The sequence below is a fragment of the Amborella trichopoda genome, chromosome 7 (genome assembly GCF_054954075.1).
Source record: "Amborella trichopoda isolate Santa Cruz 75 chromosome 7, AtrichopodaSantaCruz75HAP2 v2.0, whole genome shotgun sequence".
NCBI classification, from domain to species: Eukaryota; Viridiplantae; Streptophyta; class Magnoliopsida; order Amborellales; family Amborellaceae; genus Amborella; species Amborella trichopoda.
This window is the reverse complement of record NC_142342.1, coordinates 2,873,079-2,899,670: the sequence shown is the minus strand read 5'-3', so window position 1 is coordinate 2,899,670 and position 26,592 is coordinate 2,873,079. Positions and strand designations below refer to the sequence as shown.

Here is a 26,592-nt window from a genome sequence, read left to right as displayed (position 1 = left end):
AAAAATCTATTGAAAATGTTGTTTTAATGTTGAAAAGACTCTCTAGTGGATCATCTCGACATTGAGATGTATGAATATGAAAAAAAAAAAGTTTTAGTCCCGAAAATAGTGCATCTTGCAACAAATCATTTAGACCGTCCATTTTCAAGATTTTTACATATTTATAAATCTACTTGAATTTAACCATTTTTTAAATTTAAAATTTTCTAATTCAATATGAAAATGGATTTTAAGATAATACTAATAATTTTTTATAACAAAATTACATGTTATGATCAAATTTTAAGGTGCGCCTTAATTGGATTGTTTAAAGTTGAAACCTTATAGAAACCGCACCCAATTGGAATGTCTAGTTAGTTACTTGATTTTGAATACACACTATAAAATTGAAAATAAGATTTTTGAATATACATTTATACAAACCACATTTACCCAAAAAATAAAATAAAAAAGGCTCTCCAAAGATTTGAAGCCAAAAGATTTTGTGCTCTCGCAGGAAGCTAATATTTATTTTCTCTCAGGTAAAACAAAATCCATGAGAATTCTTAGGACTCCAAAATTTTGAGATGCAACCTTTTTAAATGGGCAATTGACTTCAAAAAGAAAATAAAATTGTTGTGCCTAAAAAAGATAATATCTCACGATTCAACAAAGACCATTCAATGCTAGAAGGGGTAAGACCAATGCCGGATCGGTGAGACGGATCATAGGAGCATGAATCCATGCTCAATTGCTAGATCAGGTTGGGATCAGTCTGAATTGAAGATCTAAAAAATTCAAAAACAAAATAAAATAAAAAATAGAGGTTTTATGGAGTAGGGATTTAAGGGGACCTAAAAAAACATCAGACAAGCACAAAAAAAGAATATAAAGGTCGAGAATAGGACCATGACCCATCTCATCCCATTATTGATTTGGTCCTGATCAATTCCCATCCAAATTAACGATCCGGATCGAAAATCTTCGGATATAAAACTCTGGTTTTAAGAGTACTCTCCATGAAAGCATAATGCATTACAAAGTTTATTTACAGTAGGCTGATAGCTTTGAGACTTAGAGTATACAATTCTGTGACGCAGTGATGAAACTTGTATATTTAGAGCTCGTGACAGCCCCTTAAATTTTAACCTCATAGATTTCCTTTTGTAGATTCTTTACACATTCATACAATATGTACGGTACCGGCTTAAACCCCTAATCGAACTTCACCATTTTCTTCCTACAACATTTTGTATCTCTTTTCTTTCAAATTCATGTGCTCAACCAGTGTACTGATGGCAGTGAACACAGTTTCATTTTAAGTGAGAAAGTTCAATTTTGTAGTAACAAATTATTACAACAACAATTGCTTGGTGATTTCATAAGGCTTGTTCCACAAACATAACATTTCGCATTTCAAAATTCTTAACATAAAATGGATGCACCTGCATATGAATAAACAAGAACAACCAAAGAATGTTGTCTCCTCTATCTAATCTTGGGGAGAGAAACCACTCTCACAGAAAAGGTACTTTACCGTGCTACAAATGCCGACATTGTAACCATGTTCCTCGATGGAACTGGCTCTCCCGAACTTCCATTATTTATCACACTTGCACTGGTTCCAAAAGCAAATGCAGGTTGTGTTGGTGAAGGAAGACTAGCCATCTCATTACCTAACATAGAAACAATGGATGACATGGTGGGTCTTGCTGAAGCCCTATGTGTACGCATCTCATTACTTCACTTTCCCTACATGATTCTCTTAAAGAAGGATCTATCAGCTCGAAGCCCCTGCCTTCTCGCCACAGATTCCATGCCTACACCATTGGAAAATGAGATTTTTTTTATGTCTTGTTATCGTGAACTTTTACTTTCATTAATTGTCAGAAATAATGCACAATTTACAATGTTACATTAGACTCTAGAAAGCATCCAAAAGTTGCAGTACTCGGCGAGGACTTATAAGATCCCATTCATCATGCAACTTCACATTTTGAAATAGACAAAGAGGTGAGTGGAGAGAAACTTACACATCCCAGAAGGCTTAGATTAAGTTCAGGATCATAGAATGCTTTGGTCTTCTTTCTACTCACAATCTCCAACAATAGTACCCCAAAGCTGAAGATATCAGACTTGGTGGAAAAGTGGCCATGCATAACATACTCAGGAGCCAAATAACCACTGCATGTATTCATCAGAAAACCATAGTAGTTTATATGGCTTTAAATTAGGCAATGTTTTGATGAATTTAATCTGTAAGTTTTGAAGAATCAGCCTCACATGGAAAGAATATGTTATGTAATATGGTATAGAAGTGAAATATGCCAAATGTACTTATGCTTGAAGTACATAATCTATTAAATTGGAACCATGTAATTGAGGAGGCACTCCATTTCAACATCTGGTGCATATTCTACATATGAAAAGTTTGTTAGAGGCTGAAAGCTTGTATAGTTGAGAGATTCCGAAGACAAATTTTAATTATGATAACATGACTTACTAAGGAGGCAATTAAAAGAGTCCTGTAAAGAGATGATAAGAACCCTTTGAAATTACCCATGATTTTCATTTTCATATTCATAAAACATGAGTTGTTTTATTGTAGGAAAGTTAAAGGAAACTACCTTTACTATTTTACTATTCTTGGGTTGGTTATCCAGGAAAATTGAGAGATTAAGGAAGATGTCACATGTAAAATTAGAGTTGGGTGGGCGAAGTGGAGATGTACAATAGGAGGTTTATGTGATCGCCACATACCATTAAAGCTGAAGGGGAAGTTCTATAGGACAGCTGTAGACCACTTTTGCTTTATGGTACGGAATGTTGGGCAGTCAAGAAACAACATTACCTATAGGACGAATGTAGCTAAGATGAGGATGTTGAGATGGATGAGTGGCAAGACAAGAAGGAATAGAATTCGAAATGAAGACATGTGAGAGAACTTAGGTGTAGCTCCAATAGGTGATAAGATGAAAGAAAATAGACTCAGGTGGGCTACCTAAGTGCAAACGCAGACCCCGTACAACACCTTTTATGAGATGTGAGTTGATTCAAGTGGAAGGCTCAAAAAGGGCAAGAGGAAGGCCAGGAAAGGCATAGTTGGAAGTAATGAGAAAAAATATAGTGACGTATGGCGTCACTGAGGGTATGGTCTTAATAGAGCAGAATGACATACTAGGATTCGTGTAATTGACCCCAAATAATTAGGAAAAGGCTGTGATGATGATATTTTTTAAAGAAAGCATCTAATGCAGGCCCCATACCACTTTAATTTATTTATTTATGTCTTTGTTTTTCTTTGTGGGTCGCTCCCCTCTACTTTGGACCATATATACCTATATTATAGCATAGATAAGGCTCAAATTTTCGAAAGCTTTTTTGATTGCCATAATTATTTTGCGGAACTATTTCAAAACAGCCTTTTCGAACTAAACCCGTATTGAATCTAGGTTGTTAGCCAAAATTTCTAAGAAATGTCAGCTACACATGACCCAGGTCTCCAACATAAGACGCGAGGGCCCACATGCACCTAAAGTAAGTCAAATTGTTGTTCTTGAAGCACAATCTTACTCTGTAGAGTATGATTCTAATAGAAAAACAAAAATCATATCAATTAAGGTTAAACTGTGACTGATAATGTTTAGGATCCTTGATTTGTCAGTAGACATGTATCACCATCCTCGATCCACCTAAGGAACCCGGAACCACTTATTGGAAGACCAAGGGAACAATATAGATAAAATTAAGAAAGAGAAATGCCCAAGTTATTAGGATTTTGTACTTTGGAATAGTCAAAAGGCTGCTCTTTGGCTAGATAAGTTGGAAGGTCGCCGAAGGGATGAATTCATCAAGTCTTGATGTAAATAAATTTCAAGATTAGGAGTAACTTGAGTTTTTAGATTTGGTTAATTGGTTTTCTTTTCCGGGGGTGGATCACTTTGAGTCCTATTTGGATTAGGGTCCATGTGAGAGTGCACCAATGTAGGAGAAAAAGAGGGAAGTGATATAAAAAATTAGGAAGCGCATGCTGGATAGGGAAAGAAGACCTGTTTCAATAGGTTTTGGGTGAGAAGTGTGTACATGACAAGGGGAGAGAAAGAAAGTCATATGAGCTCCTAGAAAGTGGGGATTTTGTATAGGATATGTTCTATATATATATATATATAGAGAGAGTAGGCATGAGGGAAGGGTTAGAGTACTAAACTACATGGATTTTGTGGCAGGATACGGTAGAATATATCTTTTGGAGTCTTTTTTTTTATTCTTTTATTTTAATTTATTTATGGTGAGCTTGTATAAAAGAGAAGGTTTGGATGCCCATTGAAGTGGTGCGTTATTATTGAAAAATAGAATTGAAAATTAAGTTTTGAAAGAAGAAAGAGAGCTTCTTCTTCCCTATGGCTTGATATACAGTCACAGTTCTTCACCCTGTGTTGCTGATTTTGCTTGTTTTTAATTTCCCAGGTTTATTTTTGCATTACTTGGTATCAAAGAACAGGTCAAGACGGTTAGAGTACGATGGCTAGTCATGGAGGTCTACGAATGGTGATATGATCCGACTATGCAAGAAAATCAACAATTTGAGGGATGGTTGCACAACTATGTGAGCGAGATCAGGAACAATGTGCCCCAAACAAAGAGGGAGCTACATGTCTGGACCCAAACGTGAGCGTTTTTATGGACATTGGCATGGATTAGAATCTGAGTGGGAGTGAACTAATTATGTGTCAAACTACCTAGATGCGTTCGATGTGCAATGGCATCGACCGAAGCATAACTTTGAAGAATAAAAGGGATCCAATCTTCAATTGGATTCGACATTCTTTGAATCAATAAATGGTCAAAATTCAACATTCTTTGAATCAATAAATGGTCAAAATCTTTGATAGCGCTCTTGTCTTTGATAGTGATCCTGTTTTCATAAAGAACCAGCTGAGAGTGATGAAATTGTTCCTGAGATAATGGGAATAATTGGTTTCTTAGCCCCCAAAGAAAGCAGTAATGAGAATGATGTTGACAGTGGTGAAGAAGAGGTAAAAGATGGAGAAGGTTAGCAGGGGAGACCACAAAGAGTTCCTCTCTATTGGTGATGCTAACCCATCATATTTCACCCAAGAGATAGATGCTAGTAGACTTGGCTGCATTCAAACCCTCAGCCACTAAATCAGTAACACAAGGAAGAAGAACTATGGCTGTTAACAAAGCCAAAGGGAATAAGAAGCTCTCTTTCTTCATTCATAAATTACTTTTAAATTCAAAATAAGGACCCACCTCAATGGGAATCAAAGCATTCTCTTTTATACAAGCTTACCACAAAAATATAAGAAGAATTAAATAAAAAAAAAGGCTCCAAACGATATCTTTTCCCACATCTCTCCTACACCTGCCACAAAATCCCAATAGTTTAGTACTCCTACGTAGCTCCCTCTCTAACCCACTCCCTCTCATGTCTAGTAAGTGTCACAGTAGGATTTCTGGTTGAAAATAAGGACATGGTTTGACACAACGTAGCATTATTTTCTTCAATTGGCAACAAAATGATTGGTGATCATACATCAGAGCAGCAGTTACCTTTAATTGAGCCCAGAACATCTCTGTTTTTCATGGCCTTCAGGTTGTTTGTCGAATTGAAATCGACACCTTGGCCTCAGAAAACCTCTAAGCAAACTGTACTTTAAAACATAAAACTTGAAACTTTGCCATGGTCCTACCTACTCTTCTGCAACAGGGAGTTTTAAACAAATTTCAATATGAGCCTGGTTTCCAGTATTTTAAGTTAGGGAATAATTCATTGGGAGGAACCTGTTCTGGTACCTCCAAGGCCTTTCTCATCCAGGGGTCAGTCTTTCAAGATCTCTAGCAACTCAAGTCTTTGTGGTGTCATGGTCAATCTCATTCAACTTATGATTGTCGTGCCCAGAAAACAACATTTACACCACATTATTGGTCAATTCCATGGTCACATGAGACATTTAAATTTCAGGATTACCAATTCATGACCACTTGAAATATATGTTAACTATCCTTCTCTGATCATTATTGAGGCAACCACCTCAAGGCTTTGATATCATGTTGAAAACCAGGAATAGGTGATCCAATTTAATATGGAATAGGTGATCCAATTCATAATAGGAGATTTACTTTCATACAATACATAGACCACAATTGGGGAGCATCTTATTTGAACTAGGCAAATTACAACTGCCACAAAATATACTCTAGTTTCTTTTGTAACTAAAAACATATTGAAAAAAATATTAGGTCACAGATGGTGTGGCATCTGAGAGGCTGTAGCAGAGCTGCAAGTAACTTGCATTGGACATGGACGAAGATTTTATACAGTTCATTTTCATATTGTGACTATGAAAAGAATACTTTTACCAGGTTGGTCCAAAGGCAATGATTAGTTCAACAGTTGCTTCTCATATGCAATTAAATGCCAAAACTTTTTTTAATTTATTGTAATGATTCTTAAAGCAATAGGAATTTAAAAGCAATGAGCAAACGAATAGTTGATATTGCACTTACTACGTCCCAACGACTCTATTTGTATTTGCTTGGCCTTGGTTCAAACTCACAATTCTTGCCAGGCCAAAGTCCGAAATCTTTGGATTCATCTCAAAATCCAAAAGAATATTGCTGGCTTTCAGATCACGATGAATAATTGTCAATCTCGAATCTTGATGAAGATAAAGAAGGCCTCTTGCTACTCCCACAATAATGTTGAAGCACTGCCCCCAATCCAATTGTGCTCCTTTGGAGGGATCTGCTTCAAATTTTAGTAAGATGTATAAGTTATTCTGACTTTATTTCCAGTAGCGGATAAACTAACAAATTGATCAGTGATAGAGTCGAACCAAAGAGGAAAGCATCAAGGCTCCCATTGGGCATGTACTCGTAAACCAATATCTTTTCCTCCCCTTGGACGCAGCAACCTAGAAGCCTAACAAGATTTCGGTGTTGAAGCTTTGCAATGAGAATCACTTCATTTTTGAACTCCTCTAGACCTTGTCCAGAGCTTTTTGATAGTCTTTTGAAAGCAACTACCTGTCCTTCATGTAGATTTCCCTGAATATATTTATTTAGTTAAATATCAGTCGAATGAAGGACTCAGAAATTATTGATGTTTAGATGAATTTACCTTGTACACTGGTCCAAACCCTCCCTCTCCAAGTTTAGAGACTTCGGAGAAGTAGTTTGTGGCAGCTAGGATGGTGCCCAAAGGTAACTCTAGTGCTTTTCCTTGCTTTCCATTTCTTAGTTTATTTTGGAGATCCAGTATCACCCAATTCCAGTGCCAATAGTTCCTGGTTGGCTTCCATCTTATCTAATTTCAAGAAAGGATAAAAAAATGAAAATAATGATAAACACTAGTTTGATAAATGTAAGTGCTATTTTGATTGGGCATCATTTCTTTACTTTTGTGTTTTGCCTGCCTCCTCTTCCTCATGCAACATGCCAAGGTTCCAAGGAGCACTGTTGCTACTACAATGATGAGAGCCAGAAGGATTTTGAAGAGGCCATTGCCTGCATCAAAGGAAACTCTCACTCATACTCACAGAGAAAATTAAAAAATGCAAGTTTCAAAGACTTCAAAAGTTTCATAGATTCCTTAAAGGGAGACAATTTGGTGAGAAATCAGTGGGGCTAAGGAGGCCAATTTAATGGTGATCCTTAAGAGAGCCTAATTGGACCTTAATAGACTAGTAATCCTTTGGAATGGAGACCCATGAACTAATTGAACACAATCAGTTAGTAGGGGTCTCAATCGAGTTCAAACTCATTCTGTTAGCCAACAATGGAATGCTGTTGTTATTAATGCCAAACGAAATTTACAAGGATATCACAGCGTGACATTAAGTGTTCCATTCCTACTTTGTTAACATGTCGACAAAAAAAGAAAGAAAGGTAATTAGAAGGGATATGAGTACAGCTTAAGTAGCCTTCCTAGGCTTGATTCTAAATCTAATACCAACCAAACATGGGCAACTGAAATAGTTGCATGGGAAGCCCTTTCAACCCCCATAGTAAGAATAGGGTGGCATGTTCTAAATGGCCATTAAAAAGTTCCTCAATGCACATTTACAAAGGGAAGATATTAACCAACCACGTTTTGGCTCTGACATGCCTGTTAGCTTTTGGGTCCTCAAAAGCTTTAGAAACTCCTCTTGTTAATGCTCGAATAAAGGCTTGCCATAGTCAAAATTGCATAACTCCGACCAAAACTGTTTAATGGTGGTCAATGTGCATAAAACATATTTACCCTGAATACTGCACTTTCCCTAACCCGGAGACTAAAAATTAAGATAAATGATAACTTTTCTGAAATGTTGTCTAATTAGCCATAGCTCAATCAACTAACAGGCATATACTTAGATGTCGAGCTTAATGAACAAACAAGCCCTATACTTACATTTTGAGCTCAATGAACCAACACGCCTTACTTACCTATCGGTTCAATCTGTACACTTGAAAGCTCAATTGAGCAGTGAAGAACTCACCATGGGATGCAGCCACACGGATGAAAATGTCCTCTCCATCATCCCAAACACTTTTGAGGTCTTTCAGATCCCCATCCCACACAGAGCAACCCGCCTTATCTGATAATGAATAAGCCAGGCATGAACAGTTAGTGAGGCAGGCAGCTTCACAGTTTCGCATGCTCCCATTCGTAAATAAGCTCCTCGGACTGTCAGGTAGCTTAACTCCCCTCCCCTCATCACAACGAATTCATCTCTTTCTCCATTAGAACACCTCAACCCAGCCTTTCTCACGCAACCAGTCCGCCAAACTCGCTGGTCCCATAGCTCGGAAGAATTTGGCTCAAAGCCTTGTATACAGCTACAGAGGGATGGGCCCTGATGGTTGTCGCATATTCCATAGGCTCCACAGAGAGCGTAGACATCACATTGAGGTCTTGGCTGCGACGAGAAGACGTTCCACTCCTGGGTTGTGTGAATCCATGTGTATTGGTGGATATGACCTAACGGTGTGAGCACCGCCCTTGAAATGGTGGAGTTATCATAGGTCGAGTAAGTGAAGTAAGTCTCACTTCGTCATAGACGAAGCTGTAATTAAAAATGTAATAGAGCCTCATTTCAGGCACCCCACTGAAAAAGTGGTCGTTCCTGGGGCCAGAAGCCCAGTACTCAACATTGCCCTCCCAAATAGACAACTCCTTGGGTCTCTGAGGATTGAAGCCCGCGGAATAGTGCCCAGGTGAGGGGTTCTTGGAGCTCGTCCATGACGTGAGGAATTGGTTTTGACGGGTCCTTCGATTCAACCTCAGCCTAGAGCCCGGCAAAAAGGTATCAGTGGGGTGATCAAAGCTTTGTCATACCAACTTCTCCGAATCATTCCCTTGTTTCAGTACAAGGTTTCCAGAGTCCAACAATGTCGCGAGCGACTCACTCGTGGCTCCAGCTGCATTCGTAGACCACAGAGCCCTTCCTAACTCATCCAAGAGCACTAGGTTACCATCGGACCCTATCCTCAAGTCCCCTGCACTTATGGACAGCAATGGCTTGTCTCTGTTGGCTACCCATACTATAGTTGGAACTGAGACCTTCCCATACCAGATGCCAATATACCAATTGCCCGAATTGCCGGGTGTGAAGTAACCCATAACAAAGTCGTTGCGCTTTGAAGTTATGGCTGGTTTCCTGTGAGGGATTGGCCTGAAGAGATGGTGTCTTTTGCTAAGCAATGGTCCATTCGCAAATATATGATCACAATTGAAATGACGGTGAGTTGGGATGGCTTGTTTCGTGCCCCCATAACTGCTGGTAACACCAACGATTGATTAAAATTAAAATTCTAACGGAATCAGACTGCGCATGAAAACATTGCTAACCAAACCATTAGGTTAGAAACAGGAATGGGTGTCTGACTCGACCCTCTGATCAACCAAATCGAATCGCCAATTCCAACCGGGAATGCACATTTCGGGACGCACAGAATACAGATTACAAAGGAACTAAAAACTGGGAAAATCAAGGGAACAGGAGGAGGTAAAAGTCCAATATGGCTGCTAAACGGAAGTCCAATGGATGCTTTTCACTAACAAAAGAAAAGTCAAGCACGAAGTTTTGGGATATGTAATTTTCTCATTGAAGTCTTTTTTTCTTTTTCCTTTTTTGTTTTCTTATCATCCTGATTTTTACAGTGAACTCTCCTTATTTGGAAAACTTTCACTCCATTCCTATGGAATATTACAATTGAGCCACACAAAATGGTATAGTTGGGTGATAAAGCTTCTCGATTTCAATGCTATTCCTCTTGTTTATAGAACTTTTAAACTTCAATTTTACAGTCGCTTAAACATTACCACCTCACTGTGCACAAAAACTTCCAGTTTTGACAAATCATGCTTTGTTTCTAATCAAATTGTTTTCATCTGCTCACCTCTTTCTTCAAATACTGCTCATTGGTGATGGGAAGCACATTTCCTGGTTCCTCAACCCATCTTCCACTTCTTAAATGGTATTCTTCAGCTCAAAATCTAGACTTCATGGAGAAGAAACTTAGGGTGATTGTCCCTTTATTACTATAAGTAGTATAGAAAACTGAATCCCTAATCTGTGCAGTTGCTCTGCTCTGCAAATTTGAGTTACAGTCCTCTTCGAATAGTAACATTTTGCAGAATATTTGGGGCTTTAGTAGTTTTCAAAATCCGTTTATAAATTTTGAAACTCACAATCAACTAATCAATTAGTGTACATTAGATGTTGTTGCGATCCTTATAGTCGAAGTAACTAATAACTCCATGGAAGTGATGATATTACTGTTAAGACGAAAATCCATATGTTTTTATGCCTCTATTTCTTTGTTTTATTCCCCAGCATTCTATCAATTCCTCGATCTTTCCCCTTTTTATATGTGATTTAATTTACTTGTCGTAAATAGGAGCTCATCATCAATTTGCGTGTAGGACCTTAGGTGTGGCAATCGAGTTGGGTCGACAAGCCGATTCTACTCGATACGGGTGTGGGTTTGAACCTAAATATTGAGTCAGTAGTTAAGTTTGGGTCTGGATCATATGGACCTGAATTGGATTTAGATTTAAGCCTTTTTCGACATTGTGAAGTTAGATCAGGTCAAGGTCGACCCAACCTGATGTTTTTTATATATTATAAAATATTTATAATACATTTTAATGCTCTTTTTATTGTAACCCAATAAATAACTTTACTGGCCATTTTGATTCGGTCCCAAATGGGTATGGGTTTGATTAGATCTTATGGGACCCTAACCCAAACCCTATCGACTAACACCCCTAGTAGGACAAATAATTTCGGACGTGGCCCACGACTTGAACCTACCCAACCTCGACCCAGCCACAAAGCAGCGTTAGCGGGAAAATCACATCGTGCCATGCCAGAAGTGTACAGTGTGCTCCCGCGGGAGTACGTCAGGATATCTTAATTTCCCGCCGATCGCTGATGGCGAGCTCATTCTTATTCAATTACATTCAGTAATATCGTTCTCTCTATCTCGTTTCAAGAAGAGAGAAACTAGGGTTTACTCTAGTGCAAACCTCACCGTATCATGCAAAAATTCAAGGGTCTCATTTTTAATCGAGAGAAGTTTGTGTATTAGCAATTTAATGGCCGTGTAGTGATGTGAAAATTCCGGGGTTTCATCGCATTTTAGGTTACAGCTTTGAGAAAGTGACAGCGATCTGAGAATTCAGAGTTTTGCTTCATATATAGTGAAATTGAGGCTTTTTAGAGTTCAACAACCATGAAAATCTTTTAGGAGGATGTCATTCAGCTGGTGTTTCTCAGATTGATCTGAATTATTGTTTCAATTGCTCTGAAAGCCATTACGTTGTCCAGTAATTTTGAAATACAAGCCTTATTTCAGGGATATTGATAAATTTAATGGTTTCCATTTCATGAAATTATGGAGGATTCTGCAACTACTGGCAGGAAAAGGGTTCGGGAGGATCATGAAGAAGAGCCAGACGTGGGCTTGCCATTAGGTGATTTGTTGTTCCATTTCTTGGTTTTCCCGTACTTTTTATGTTCTCCATATCCTGTTTATTATAATATTTTATTAATTGTCCATTATTGTTTTTGAAGTTTGATGCCGGGTACTCTATTTGTTTGTGATTTTTTTTTTCTTTTTTTTCTGGAGTTAGTTCCTGCTATTTATGTCTTTTTCAGGCCATGGTCTTTACCAATTTGACACTTATCTGCATTCATGTGTTTCATTTCATACAAGTGTTCTTTTTAAGCCTGCATTTTGCAATTTTTCCTTTTTTTTGTTTGGGTTAATCTGTGTCTTCGTCTAGTGTTCTAATTTTTCAAGGGATTTTTGATAACCATCAAGGGATTTCTGTTGATTGGAATTTAGTAATTTATAATGACTTTGATGGCTTGATGAAACCACTAGAAATAACATGAATGTTAAATCTCTTGCTAAAAGTGGTTTATCTTTGCGTTTGCTACTTGTCTCTGATGTTGTAATTCATATTATGTAGTTTTTCATTTCAATAAAATTAAGTAACACTGGTAAAAAAGAAGAAGAAGATAACATGCATGTTAAATTGAGAATTTGAGAATGCTGTGAACTATACATGAAACCACTCGAGATAGCACATATGTTTAAAATGGGAAGAGTATATATTGATATGAGCTTCCCTTGTTAATATATTTACTTTTTCCTTTTTTCAAATTTTGATTGGCACATTTAAATTTATTTTCCATGTTGTCCATCTAGTTATATACTTTTCTTATGTTTATTTTTATTCTTCTAGCATTTTGATTATTAACTGGTTTGGGTAACCTCACTGGATGTCATCTTTAGTTATGAAATATTTGATGCTTGACTTGTTCACAAACTAATAATATTTTCTCTGTACATATAGAGAACCAGCTTACATTTTCGGATACATTAATAGCTCTCAGAATAATGCATGCCCAATTTCCAAAAATGGAAAAGGTTTGTATTCTTTTATTGCAATACTTTCTGGCTTTTCATTTCTTCAATGGGGAAAATATTCCACGTATTATTATTATTTTTTGAAATAGTTTAAATAAGTCCGTCCTTTTTTCTTACATACATTTTCTGTAAGAACATGACATAGTTTTGGCAGTGTTTGCTGTGATGCAAAACTTTTCCTAATTATGATAATTCAATTTTTCTTAATTCCTTATACTTCTTCCAGGTTTCTGTACAACCTTTTGTTCTTCGTTCACAAGTTTACAGCAGTGTTAATGACAGGACACAGGTCGATAGAGAATTGGAGGTCTGATTTCTTTAATTCCACTGTGCTTATAAAATTTGACACTTCACTTTTTGAACTACGAAAACTTCAAAATTTCATTTTTCTTTTCTTTTTCCCTCTTCCCAAGAAGGTCATGTAAGTATTATGGTGTAATTTGTATCTGAATGAGTTCAGAACTTCATGGTCTTCTTGGTCCTTTCTTCCTTCATTTGTGTATTTTAGTAGCAGATTGTAAACTTCTTAATTTGGTTTTCTTCAAGAACCTGCATGTCTTTCTTGTTCATCCTTTTGCACACATGCTCTCAAGAGAACCTGCTTCTTAGCTCATTCTCTAGTTCTTAGGACTTCTGGAGAAAATGCTCATGAATTTATCGAGCTTTCTTCTTTGCAAGGTAGCAGTAGGTCAATGCCAGATTCTTTCAGAGTGCATATTGGATTTTCTGGGAAGCAAGAAAGTATTCTATGCAATCCTATATTACCCTTAGATTAAAATAACTTTCAGTATCACTGGTCATTCAGTTTATTCTGATGAATAGGTCCTTTTGCAAAATTTTCCTTTAGCATAGCAGCTGTGCAAGAAAATCACTTTAGAATGTAGATCATGAAATCCATTCCTCTGGATTCTTCAGTAATGAATGCACAAGTTTATCTATGATTGACTGTAAGGTACGAGTTGATTTGATGCACACTTTATTTTTGGATCTTTAGTCAGCACGATGGGTATTGTGATACCCATTCTCTTTCTCTCTAGCTGGGCTTAGAATTAGATTGACCTGTTGGTCAGCTTCTCAAGCTTTTCTTGAAGGAAATGCTTGAAAGTTGTAACAAAGGGGTGCGTGTGTTTGAAATGTTTTGTCGCTTAATAATAGTTGTGAAGTTAACCTTGGATTTTTTATTATTTAGTTTGAGTTTTAGTTGTTCGTTACAATCTTTGGACAGTTAAGTATTAAAGTCTGTCTTGCATCATTGGTATTTTTTATGTTCAATGGTTGCTTTCTATGGGTCGCAGCAGTAACAACCAGAACGTTAGGTTGACATTTAATTGATAATGAGAAACAATGGATGTACATCGCCAGTCAACCATATCATTATCTACTGAAGTTCATTTTGAAATGTGCTGCTCCATGTAACTGACATGCTTTTTCTGGGTTTTATTCCTCTTTTGCAGTCACTGAGAAAAGATAATGTTATCCGCTTATTTAAGCTAAATACCGGACAGGATGATCATGCGATCATGTTCATCGAGGATTATTTAAATCAGGTTTTTTTTGTACATACTTCCTTGGCAAGAACCTTTGTTGAGGAGTAACATAGCTTGTATTGTGATTATACGTAACCCTTTTCCATTCTTTCCCATTCTTGGATGCTTTAGCCACCTGTAGAATCAAGTTTATTTGGTGTTTGTGATGGTTGTTTGCTCGCCTTTTTTATTTATTTATTTTTCCTTTGTAATCTAAGGAATTTATTTTACTAAATCAAACCATATCATATCTAGTAGTACACTGGCAAAAACGTTTTGGAGCAGTATATTTGAGTGCTGCATTCTGCTGTTATGTAAAATTTATATTCTGATGGCCGGATGGCTTTTGCAATTATGTTTGTCTAGGTGGAAAGTGCAATGAAAAGGATCAAGGCTAAAGGCCAAGATGACATTGATGTTTTTGAATGGTTCAGATCACATGTTTTGCCATCCAAGCTGGATGCAAGTATTGAGCATGAAGAGCTGGTGCGTGTTTGAGCAGTTTGTGATGGAACCATTTATTGTATGTTTGCATTGGAATAGTGACACTTATGGTCTTTTTCTTCAGTCTGAGTTAAAATTTTAGCAGTGTGCTTGTGGTTCCCACTGAACCTGATGAATCACACCATACTCTTTAACAGAAAATCTATTTCTTTTTCAGTGTTATTCTGAATATTGGCGTGTTTGGAAAGATGGAATATTTTACTTGGCTTCTTAATGCTGACTTAATGCTCAGACTTTAGTGGTTCCGTAGTCAACAACTTGTTAGATTGTTCTATTGGCTTGCCATCCTTGGGATGCTTGCAAGGAGTTTTGAGTGCATGATTCTTTGCTGTTAGGTAGTTATACTGTTGTTCCTACAAGGCCAATTAGATTTTGGATTTATGTTGAAATATCTCAAATATTTATATATCTGATTTAAATGGAGCAGTTTATGGAAACTGCTTGGCCTCATACTGACCCAAGTTATTTTGACCTGGCGCAGCGTCCTGAACCGGGGTTGGTACTGGACAGAACGGCTGGGGCCCTGCACAATTCCTTGTCAGACTCATCCATGTCCTCCATGTCCTCAAGTTCAGGCCTCTAGTTGGCCAGGACTTGGCATGTCTGATTTTTTTTTAGCTGCATTTTGACGGAAAAAAGAAGGAAAATTTGAATTTTTTCTGCAATAGAGAGTATGAAGCTCCCAAAAAACATCCATAGGGTTGTTTTTAACCTCCATCATCTGGTTAAACAAATTTGTGCAAAAACTTACCAACTTTTTGGATCCAAGAGAAATTGAAATTCAGATTTGGAATTCGCAGTAGTGTAGGAATCTTAGATCAAGTGGATCCTAAAGCCTAGCCCCAAAAATATGTGGGATTTCAATTTGGTAGGCTTTGTGGGTCGATCTAGTAATTGACTTACAGTCTTTATGTTTCATAAATTTCATTTTGTTTGTCATGTGAATTTTTTTCTATAAAACTCTAGTTCTAATTTTTTTTGGGTAGTTCCAGATCTGGTTTCTATCTATTTAAAACACATGGATTTAGGCGTCAGTTCACATGGGTCTTTATTTTTGTTTGTTGACTATTAGCTCGATTGTCGATTTTTTTTTGTATATGTACTTTAATTTGTGGAAATTATTTCTTGAAATATAAGGAGCGTCTGAGGTCAGCTCGCTAGTTGACAGTTACAATAAATGCCCAACGACCCATATTGAATCTAGGCCGATCCAATAGTCACAATTGCATTTTGTATTTGAATTTTATTTTATTTTTATAAATCCAATTCACATGAAATTTTGAGTGTCTACCTTTGAAAAATAGACGAACCTAATAAAAATATTAAAAAACAATTTGCATAAAGTGAATTGACTAAAATACCCTTAAAAGGAATATTTTGGTCAGTTTATTTTTTGTGAATATTTTTTAATATTTTATTAGATGCGTTTTGATGAGAAGAGTGGACGTTCCAAATTTCAAGTGATTTGGATTTATAGAAAAAAAGATTAAAGTTTAGTGTCTATTTTTTTAAAATAGGAGATCCTAATAAAAATATAAAAAAATAATTCGTAAAGCATAAATTGACCAAAATACCATGAAAACTTTTTTGGAGTATTTTGGTCAATTTATTTTTTGTGAATTATATTTTTAATATTTTTATTAAGTGCGCCTTGATGAGAAGAATTGACACCAAAATTTCATGTGATTTGGATTTGTACAAAAAATATTAAAATTCAAATACGAAATGAGGTCGTGACAGTCAGATCGGCCCAGATTTAATCTGGGCCACTAGCTAAACCTATAGCTATTAGCTAGTGGCTATATATATATATATAATGGAAAAAGTTTATATAAGTGAGAGGCTCTAAACAATCAAATTAGGGCGCACCTCAAAAATTTCACTAGAAGAGGTTGTTTTGATACCCAAATATCATCAAATTGATCATCTCGACCTCTAGATGCATGGACATGAGAAAAAAATGGATTTCAAGTTTTGGAAATAATGCATATTGGAATGCATTTTTGGATCGTCGTTTTTCAATATTTTCAGTTTTCATAGATCTGCTCGACCTGCACTATTTTTGAAGCTTTAAATTTGATAATTAGAGATGATCTTATATAATAATCGAATTTATTTTCTAGAATCCTATTTGTCACAAGCTTTTCAAACTGCATTCTATTTTATTTAGGGCATTTCTTGAACTACACAAGAAAGCTTACACAGTGGTGATCCCTCATTTTTTGTGGACTTATCTCTATGCCATATGTTGTGTTGTATGCTCCAAACCTTTTAGAATGCCACCAAATTGGTACATTAGTTCAACTCTGGGTATCTGCCTGCATGCTTGGAATTGCAAAATTTAATGAACGATAAAAGATTGGAAAACAAATGCATTTCACAGTTTTCCAAATAGATAGTGAATCCAAGGATTTTTGGGGCTACAGGTGGCAACATGATCATTGTAGGAATGTGTTTCCGGTGTTATCGGAGAAGAAAAACGAGAATGACATTATCAAAAAGAAAAGAAAAAAGAGAATGACTTTCAGGGTGTGTTCTGTGACACCGTAGCCTTACATGTGTTCAAGCAACAGAGTATTGTATGAATATTGTTTGCCTTTCTGATTAATAATGTTTTGGTGAGCTGATCTTTTTAATTTTCTATGATTCATTTGGTTAGCGGATGCTTTTTATTTTCTTTGATACGTTTGTTTTGGTGATCCTTTTTATTTTAATCCATCTTAAATACCTTTTTTATGATAGTGATTCTCTTTGATTTGTTTGGTTAGCTGAACATAGTACTGTCTATGTATTAATTATGGAAGTTTCATCTTTTGGAGGGTGTTATACATGCATTTCTGTTATCATGTCTCTAACAAGGTTTGGGATTTGTGGTGTTGCAGTGTTTGCTCTTATCACATGGAGGCAATGTGAAGGATGACCATATCTCTCTATTGATTAATGCTGGTCTACTTGTAAGGAAATTCCTGTATTTCATGCTTTTGTTGGGTGTTTTTTGGTTCATGACTTAAAAGGTTTATGCACTGTAGTATTCACTTGAAACCTTCATAATATCATTTTCAAATACTCGTATAATCATATCATTGCTAATGTCATCCCCTCCAAAACATCGTAGGCTTTTTTGGTTTGTTTCATTGCTTTCGAGTAAATCATTTTCTCCCTTTATTATTTTGATATACATTGCTTTATATGAGAAGTGGCCATCATTTGAGTATTATTCCATCATGATCAAGCAATCAAAATGCTAGTTTTACATAGATATCTCTACTAGATTATTAAGTTACAGTTCATGTTGCAAAAATAAAGGGGGGCCCTATCTCTTGAGAGGATTTAGGGCATGTGACCTTGAAATAGAGAAGTTGCTTTAGGGCATGATGTAGGATATCTTTCTATTTTTGCAAAAATAAAAAATAAAAGAACCAATCCTATTTTTTTTGATAGAGAGATATTTTATGATATGAGAGAAGATCTATATACTTTGAGAGATTTTAGGCAACAAGTTTACCATATATGAAAGTTAAAACAAATTCTAAAATAAAAATATTGAATTATGAGTAACATCTGACCAGTGAAATGTATTCTGCTCATGATATTGTAGTTTATAATGAATAGTTTATACTTAAATATTTATTTAAGTAAATATTAAATAGATTTATTTAAGCAAATATTACATATAAATACTTATAATTATGTAGTAGTATTGTTAATTTGTTATTATTAATTATATAATATTATTATATCATAATATTAGTATTATATTATTAATTAGTATGATATTTCATATGCCATTTGAAGTGATTTTAAAGATTATATTATAATATTAATAGAATTTTTCATATGCCATATGAAGTGATTTTAAAGAGTGGAGTATTTCATATACCAATTGTTTTCTATCTGTTCCTAAATGGTGATAAATTAAAATGTGACTAGATGAAACCTACTCCTGTTCTCAGTAAATGACTAGATCTTAGGGTAAAATGAAACACAAGATAATTAAAATAAATATTACTGGTAGGAAAAGCCTTGTCGAGTGAGCAATGTCAACATCTTCTCCCTCCCCTGGCTCCCCCCTGACTCTCTTTGTCCCAACTTTGTCCCTCGTACAATCTTTTATTTCCCTGGGAAAAACAAAAAGAGGAAAAAAAAAAGAGCGAAAAAAGGAAAAAAAAGAAAAAGAAAAAAGGGCGGGTTTCTTTCTTTCTTATCTTTCTTCTCCCTCTCATACCCATCTCCAAATCTTCTTAGCGAACCTATTTTTTTCGACTGAGCCCATGTTCCTTTGGTTTGTTATTTCTAACCCTATTTCTCCCTTCTACCCTCCCCTCCCCCTCGTCTTTTTCTTCCTGTACAATCTCTAGTTTTCCCCTAGTTTCTCTCAATTATCCCATTTCTCCTACTTCTTGCATCACATCAAAACGTTGAAATGATGCTGTTGAAGACCAAAGTTCCTCATGACATGTTCACCTCTCTCGGTAGCTGATTGCCCTCTAGCCAGAAGTAACCCCACAGCTCTCCCAACAACGCTCCTTTGCTCTGCACATCAGAAGCCCTTTGCCCAGAAGCACCCTTCCACTGCTCGTGTAGTCAGGGATGAGTTTCAACTGTTTGACAAGTAGGGCTGCAACCCAAGATCCCTCTCAATATCAAACTCAGTTTGCAGCTCTCCTTACATTTTACTTATGCACTGTCATTTGTATTTCCCTTTTCTATGAGGTTTCGTCTTTCTGAGAACCTAGCAGTGGGTCCTCTATATTGCATATACACTCCTAATATTACTTTTCTTTCTTCTCTGTTATTGCTCTCTAAGAGTCTGCCTTTAATACTCTGTCATTTCTCTCTAAGAGTCTGCCCTTAATACTAGTGGGATCATATGCGTTGAACGTAGAAATGAAATAAGCGATCACATAAATAATTACATAAATACGTAATCTATAGTATGTAGATATGTGTCAAGCATTTATGTAAATAATTTCGTAAATATACGATGGAATAATATATTCATATGCGTTAAGCGATCACCTAAATAAATACATGATTTTCCAATGGAAAAGTACATTACAGGTAAAACATATTCATAATATTTATCTATGACTCTAATTATATTTACATAATTATTCTAATATTCATTGTAATATTACGATCACATTATTAATGTTGATTCTAATATTACTATAAAGCAATTAACAATAACAATTTAAATTATTATCATCGTCATCATAACCTTTTCCGAATTAATTGCGGTCGGCTACATGAATCTTGGTCCTCCATTATTTTTTCTTTTTTCTTTTTTGGGTAAGGTAAGTCAGTGAGGATTTTTTGGGGCCCCTACCCTTTGATGAGAATGGAGTCAGAGACTTCATCATAGGGCTCATTGGTACTACCGTCAAGGCCCCAGCCCCATCATAGGGCTCGTTGGTACTACCACCAAGGCCCCATCCCCATCATAGGGCTCGTTGGTACTACCTCCAAGGTCCCAGCCCATTCTCAATGAGGCCATAAGTCCTCATATTTTTTCGGACTACTTCCAACCACGTCCTTTTGGGCCTACCTCTTGCCCTATTCAATCATTCCACTTGAACTAACTCGCACTTCCTAACAGGTGCTGTACTGGGTCGGCGCCACACATGGTCAGCCCACCTGAGTCTACTCTCTCACATCTTACCGCCTATTGGTGCCACACCTAAATTTTCTCCAATGGATTCATTTTGAATTCTATCCCTTCTTGTCTTGCCAATCATGCATCTCAATATCCTCATCTCCGCTATACTCATTCTGTGGTTGTATTGTTTTTTGTCTGCCCAACATTCTGCCCCATAGAGCAAAACTGGTCTCACAGTTGTCCCATAGAACTTGCCCTTCTGCTTTGTTGGTTTGCGGCGAACACATAAAATTCCAATTGCACGTCTCCACTTCTCCCACCCAGATCTGATAATTTAAATTATTATCTTAATTTTAAATTAATTATAATAAATTTATATATTTTTATTTTTATTATTTGAATATATTAATAATATTTAATTCTAATTTTAATAATTGTATGTAATTTTCATAATTATAATTAATGAAAATATGCTTATTATTGTCATAATAGATGAATTATTATATTAATATTAATAAGATTGTAATAAAAATAAATAAATAAATAAATAAATAAATAAATATAAATGTTTATATATATATTGGAATATTTATAATTATGATATTCATGAAAAAATTGTAATTACTTTGTTATTACTTTATTAGTAATACGTTATAACTACTAACGACATCCTCAGATTAAATTGGTTTATTAATCCTTTTTTAATTATAAAGTTTAATATATAACTACATTTAATATCACCTGTAGTTTTAAAGAATTTGAGTTTTTAAAAGTATGGTCACAAAATTTGTATATTTTGAAATAAATATTAAAAAATAAAATGCATTTGGCATTTTATGTTGTAGAAGATGCCCTTTCTATTACCTACTTTATGTGTGATTAGGCCCAATGTTTTGAAGGTGAATAAGTATAAATACTTTATTCCCCAGTACCATTTTAACTTCAATTTTCAAACTTTAATGTTCAAGACCATCCTCAAAAAATAAAAAACTGTAGAGTTCAATATCCATTTGAACTTGGATGAGAGTTAATTGTAATATTTTCGCATTCAAGTCAAAAAATTGGAAGAGAGTTAAAGGATTCAAAGCTTGCTATGAATTTTAACTTTAACTTGGAACATTGGAGGATTTTAATTTTAACTTGGAAAATTGGAGGAGACTGATGGTAAGTATATTTGAATTCATCTCGTGAAAAAATCAATATCCCCTATAATATTGTTTCCTATATACCTCTCCACATTAAATCTCCACGGTGAACTTTTTCAACTTTTTTCTTCTTCAGGCTTCACAAATATCTTTACTTACTACTTGAAAATTAGTTTTTCTTGTTTGAAAATGGTAATATATGAATTACTGCATCAATATTAATAAAATTTATTTTTTTGACATCTCTCCATCTCAAGGAGATGCAACCTTTGGCCCATTCTTTCTTTCTTTCTCTTTTCTTTCTTTGATTTTCTCTCCATCTCTCTCTCTTTTCTTTTTTTCTTTCTCTTTTCTTTCTTTGATTTCCTCTCCATCTCTCTCTCTTTTCTTTTTTTCTTTCTCTTTTCTTTCTTTATTTTCTCTCCATCTCTCTCTTTTCTCTCTCTCTCCTCTCGGCGTACTCTGTCCCTCTCTTTATACCCCCTTGGCGTATATGTCTCCTTCTCGCTCTCTTTTTCCTCTCGACGTGCCCTTTCCTCTTTCTATGTCCCCTGGGCGTATATCTCTCCCTTATAAATAGTATCAGGGGAATTAGCATGGGGAGACTACTCTATTTAGCGAATTAGGAAATTTCCACTATGATTTAGAAAAAGAATTCAATGATTTAGAGGATTTAGCAAATCCATTAAGGGAGCATATATAATAGTATTTTAAAGCTCATGATTTCCATCATCATATCTATCACAATAGGGATTTGCTAAATTTTCTTTCCTATTAATTTAGGAAATATAAACGTTTAAAGTAATTTTAAATAAATTAATTAACATGCATTGTTTCTAGAGAGTAATTATTTTATTTTAAATTTTTTTATTTCTAGGACATCTACCCTACTTTATCTCTATGTATAGGGTCCTGTTTTATTTTCGCGACACGTGTCCACCGCATCTTTGGATTAATAATGTAGTTTAGATATTCAATTTGTAATGAAACAGACATACGGGTGTGCGCACACACTTGCATATCAACTAAATTATTAAATATTATTCATAAAATAATTACATTTGTATCAATATTCTAGTTATATAATTATAGTTATAATATGAATTATATTATTATAATTAGAGTAAATATAATAATGATATTTTTTTATTTCTCTAAAAAAAAATAAATGATATTTTTATAATTGTTATAAAATTATTATATCGTCTGATATAATAATGACATATATTTCATGATATATGAAATCCAAAAATATACTGTCAAAAATTGTAATATTATAGTAAACGATAATTATAATTATATAATAAAGATTGTATTAGTTTACTATAAGTTATATAATAATATAATTATTACATGACTGTCATCATACAACAATGAAAATTTTGTTTAATTATGTATTAGAAATTGCATGCTCATAATATTTGTATATGAAAATAATGCCTAAATGGATTGAGCCTTACCTTTTTTAGCATGTTTTGCATATTCCACTCTAATAATGTCATTTTTTAACTCTCTAAAGAAACATGTCATCTTTATTTAAAATTAGAAGTATTTCTTTGATATGTACTTAAATTGATCTACAGCCTGCAATGCATGTAGATCTACTAGTATTACTAAACTATTAGAAAACTTGGTATTTTTCTAGAAACATGTATAACTATTTTTCAATTACTTTGTGAGTGGATGCAGCATCTTCAAACGATTTTACTGATTTGTTATGTTGAAGTGTTTTTCCATTCTTATTAAAAGGCTTGCCTTTAAAGATGTGAAAGGTTGTTTATAATGTCTGTGTGCTGCTGCCTTTATAGACTCGTCAGCTACTTGATTCTAACTCGTATTGGTTTGCTATTCCAAATATTGGATTCATACTCAAGGGCCTTTCTCAGGTAACTAAAGGGGGCATGATAAATTGTTTTTCTTTACGTTTTTCAGTTACACTCTTGCTTGTGTGTGTACATGGGTTCCTATTTGTCAATAAACTGAATAAAAAAAATGAATGCAAAATATTGATGCAAACATGCATACGTCAGAAATAGCTATTTCTTGCTCTATCCATTAGAATTGGGATCCTTGGAACTAGATCAATGAGTGCCTTCTATGTTAGTATAGACGGTTACCTATCCTTTTTTTTGAGTTATTCAATTCATATTTGTTTTCTTTAGGGCTACATCTCCTGAATTTCTTCTTAGTGAGTCACTTTTTTTATTTATTCAATTCATATTTGTTTTCTTTAGGTCTACATCTCCTGAATTTCCTCTCAGTGAATCACTGGAAGCAAGGATTAGGCGCTTTATTGTAGTTTCACTGCAAGTTAAAATTTGTATTTTGAAGAATTGACTGATGTGAATATTGAAAGTTTATCTGGAATTCAGGGAAGGAAGGAGCTCATTTCTCTCTTAAATCGTCGGAAGTACAAAGAGATGTTATTGGCCCTCTTGGAGAAGAAACGTCTAAGACTCTCACCGCTTGACATTCGGTTCCATCTCCGAGATTTGATTGGATCGGGTTATCTGAAAACAGTTCATACTCCTGCTGGCTTGCTCGTTAAAGTAGTCAAGGAGTAAGCTTAGCATTGTACTTGCTTCGTTTTTCAGGATAAATGTACTTCATCTTTTTCTTCAGATAAATGTATTTCCTTCATTTTATTGTACCATTGTTTCTTTAACTTTCACATCAATGAAGAGGGTTAATATCTTCTATCCTTGATTTAGTTCCAAATTTCTTTTGATTGGCATTGCTATGTGTGTGTGAGAGAGTGTGTTACCTCTAAATATCTTTTATTGCACCAAAAATAGCTAAGCTTCTTAACAATGTACTCCAACAGTTACTCTTGTGTCCTTAAGTTTAAATAATATTCATATTGTAATGATGGCGTTTTCTATCTTATCTGTATCCTGATCAAACAAGAAGGTAAGCAATTGCCTCAAATCAAAGGTGAGGAAGAAAAGGAATGGGTCATGGAGTACATCGCAAAAAAAAGTGTAACAGTTCATTGCATTCTTGAGTTGAACTTGATGTGTTAGAAGGTGCTAAATTACTATATTCCTGCTTTTCTAGGTAGCTACTATGTCCCCAAAAGTGTGCTCTCCCCCCTTCCTCGTGTTTCTTTCTTTGACATGTTAACCGGTAAGAATAAAACCCTTGACGTCATGTTGTGGCTCCGCCACCCTGACCGCCTAGGCCAAGGCCTCAGTCATTGTGCTCTTCTAATAAATTGCTTTCTAGGATCGGAAACATCTCATGCTTTGATCAAACTATGACTTTGTCATTAGTGTGAACTCTTAGTCCTTCCCCTTTCACATGACTAGAAGACTTGACTCGACTCTCTCTCTCTCTCGTTTTATTTCAATTGTATTATCTATCGTATTAGTATTTTTGTTGTTTTCTCTGCAATGAAAAAGGATGCGCTCTCTCTCTCTCTCTCTGACACACACACAGACAATTATGACTCATCTGTCTATGTATCTCCTCGGTCACCAAGGTCTGTGGAATTGTAGAAATAACCATAAATTTATAATCTTTTTTCATCATTTCTTCAAATTCTCTCCCACTTTTTTGGAGAGAGACAAGAAGATGCACATTGTCCATGAGTGCTGATATTAGGTTAGGACTTCCCTTCTGATGCTTGCATCAAAAAAATATTGAGTGTAACAGCTGATGTGAGAACAAGTAGAAGGAAACACAGTGCCCCAACATATGAGACCAGCAGCGCCCCAGCAACATGGTCACAAAACCTTGAGAAAAGTTTGCATATGGGGAGCCAATTGGCATGCTTGTTGCCTTTGCGTCCCACATATGCTATTGCAGTTGCAGCAGATGCCCCTCCTATAAGTGAACCCATCAGAACCTGCACAAAGGAGAAATCCATGCTGAATATTTGACGTACCCTCGTTTCTTTTCATATTATTTTCTATTGCCTTTCTTTCTTTAGTGTCTAATTTTAATGAGATAATCTGAATAATATGCATTTCCTTTTTGCTGAAGATTAATTGCTTAGTTCCATTCTCTTTCAAAATAATATGGATTTGATGCTATTCCTTTATAAGCTTTCCTATCAGACATGGTGTTGTTCAACAGGGTGGGTAAGTTGGAAGAGAGAGAGAGAGAGAGAGAGAGAGTCTCTAATTTCTGTGTAACAAGTCAAAAACCAGCTGAACCCATCCGAGTCATTCGGTGTCTTACCACATCTAGAGATATGAACACCAGCCTCATTCTCAGTGATGAGGCCTGTGAAGCTTGAAAACTGAGGATGACCAGTGATAGCATCGAGTAGAAGCAACCAGCACCGTTAACGGCCACAAAGAAGCTGGAGAAACATGAAGAAACCTGTTTATGTCATAGCATAAAAATATGGGCTGAGAAAATCGAGCCGCTGCCAAATTTGGCATAGGCCCATGAAAGTAGACTTATCTGGAGGTGGGCAGAAAGCTAAATGTACTGATGATTAGGACATTGGTTTCCTTGTTGTGGTCCATAACAATGGTCAAAACGAGGAAACTATCTTATTACATATGTATAACTATGGGCTACAAAGTTTTAACATCTGCAAATTTGGTGGAACTCTATAGATGATGACTTACCTGAAAGCTGGAGAAAAGCTAAATTTGGCGATGAATAGGCCTTCGGTTTCCTTGTCCCTGCCCATGACTACTGCTGCCGCTAAAGTGGTGGAAAATGCGATTCCCCTCAACACCAAATCCACCATGAATAGTGTTGAGGTTGTTGCAGTAGAAGCTTGTAGGTGTTGGAGGGTCTGGTTTCTTGCCTCCATCTGTTTTTGCTACTGTGAAATCCCAAGCATAGAACTGCAAATTGAACTTTTTAATAGGTTGGGTTTTTCTTTAATTTTTAAGTTATTGTATTGTAGTTGAGGATGATTGTGATATTCACA

At 35.5% G+C, this 26,592-nt stretch overlaps 3 protein-coding genes and 1 long non-coding RNA gene across 18 annotated transcripts; 1 reads left to right on the top strand and 3 right to left on the bottom strand.

The window, feature by feature from the left end:
- Positions 1–1,275: 1,275 nt before the first annotated feature.
- On the bottom strand, positions 1,276–10,823 carry LOC18447151 (G-type lectin S-receptor-like serine/threonine-protein kinase At4g27290). The gene is given in 11 exon segments (XM_020675331.2): positions 1,276–1,694; positions 1,697–1,799; positions 2,013–2,163; positions 6,511–6,748; positions 6,840–7,050; positions 7,124–7,309; positions 7,352–7,509; positions 8,484–8,703; positions 8,706–9,034; positions 9,037–9,636; positions 9,639–10,823. Coding segments are annotated over 11 exon segments (2,499 nt in total). The 5' UTR covers positions 9,760–10,823; the 3' UTR covers positions 1,276–1,512.
- On the bottom strand, positions 4,234–6,503 carry LOC148781181 (uncharacterized). Its single transcript, XR_016059455.1, has 2 exons — positions 5,797–6,503; positions 4,234–5,701 (listed from the first exon to the last, which is right to left on the bottom strand). It is a non-coding gene; the product is annotated as an uncharacterized LOC148781181 (long non-coding RNA).
- Positions 10,824–11,168: 345 nt separating the features above from the next.
- On the top strand, positions 11,169–24,403 carry LOC18447148 (Serine/Threonine-kinase). 15 transcript variants are annotated; one of them, XM_006857250.4, is made up of 8 exons: positions 11,169–11,965; positions 12,854–12,927; positions 13,154–13,234; positions 14,382–14,474; positions 14,820–14,939; positions 17,840–17,911; positions 23,510–23,587; positions 24,074–24,403. In XM_006857250.4, exons 1-8 carry the CDS (start codon positions 11,887–11,889, stop codon positions 24,263–24,265), a joined length of 789 nt encoding a protein of 262 aa, XP_006857312.1. In that variant the 5' UTR covers positions 11,169–11,886; the 3' UTR covers positions 24,266–24,403. The 15 variants fall into 15 exon arrangements, 13 of the variants coding, with proteins under 13 accessions (XP_006857312.1, XP_088728381.1, XP_011628100.1 ...); XR_016059453.1 differs by having other exon boundaries at positions 11,174–11,965; positions 14,820–14,976; XM_088872255.1 differs by having other exon boundaries at positions 11,174–11,965; positions 23,936–24,403.
- Positions 24,404–25,192: 789 nt separating this feature from the next.
- On the bottom strand, positions 25,193–26,592 carry LOC18447147 (casparian strip membrane protein 1). The gene is made up of 3 exons (XM_006857249.4): positions 26,282–26,592; positions 25,884–26,007; positions 25,193–25,548 (listed from the first exon to the last, which is right to left on the bottom strand). Exons 1-3 carry the CDS (start codon positions 26,470–26,472, stop codon positions 25,306–25,308), a joined length of 558 nt encoding a protein of 185 aa, XP_006857311.3. The 5' UTR covers positions 26,473–26,592; the 3' UTR covers positions 25,193–25,305.

What these genes read in the sequence shown, in the direction of transcription:
- LOC18447148 (XM_006857250.4), top strand. Translation starts at nt 11,887, where the DNA reads ATGGAGGATTCTGCAACTACTGGCAGGAAAAGGGTTCGGGAGGATCAT. An exon ending in AATTTCCAAAAATGGAAAAG is followed by an intron (nt 12,928 to 13,153) that starts GTTTGTATTCTT and finishes TACTTCTTCCAG; the next exon opens with GTTTCTGTACAACCTTTTGT. An exon ending in TACTCAAGGGCCTTTCTCAG is followed by an intron (nt 23,588 to 24,073) that starts GTAACTAAAGGG and finishes TCTGGAATTCAG; the next exon opens with GGAAGGAAGGAGCTCATTTC.
- LOC18447147 (XM_006857249.4), bottom strand. Translation starts at nt 26,472, where the DNA reads ATGGAGGCAAGAAACCAGACCCTCCAACACCTACAAGCTTCTACTGCA. An exon ending in AGCTTTTCTCCAGCTTTCAG is followed by an intron (nt 26,008 to 26,281) that starts GTAAGTCATCAT and finishes ATGTTTCTCCAG; the next exon opens with CTTCTTTGTGGCCGTTAACG. An exon ending in TGTTCATATCTCTAGATGTG is followed by an intron (nt 25,549 to 25,883) that starts GTAAGACACCGA and finishes TCCTTTGTGCAG; the next exon opens with GTTCTGATGGGTTCACTTAT.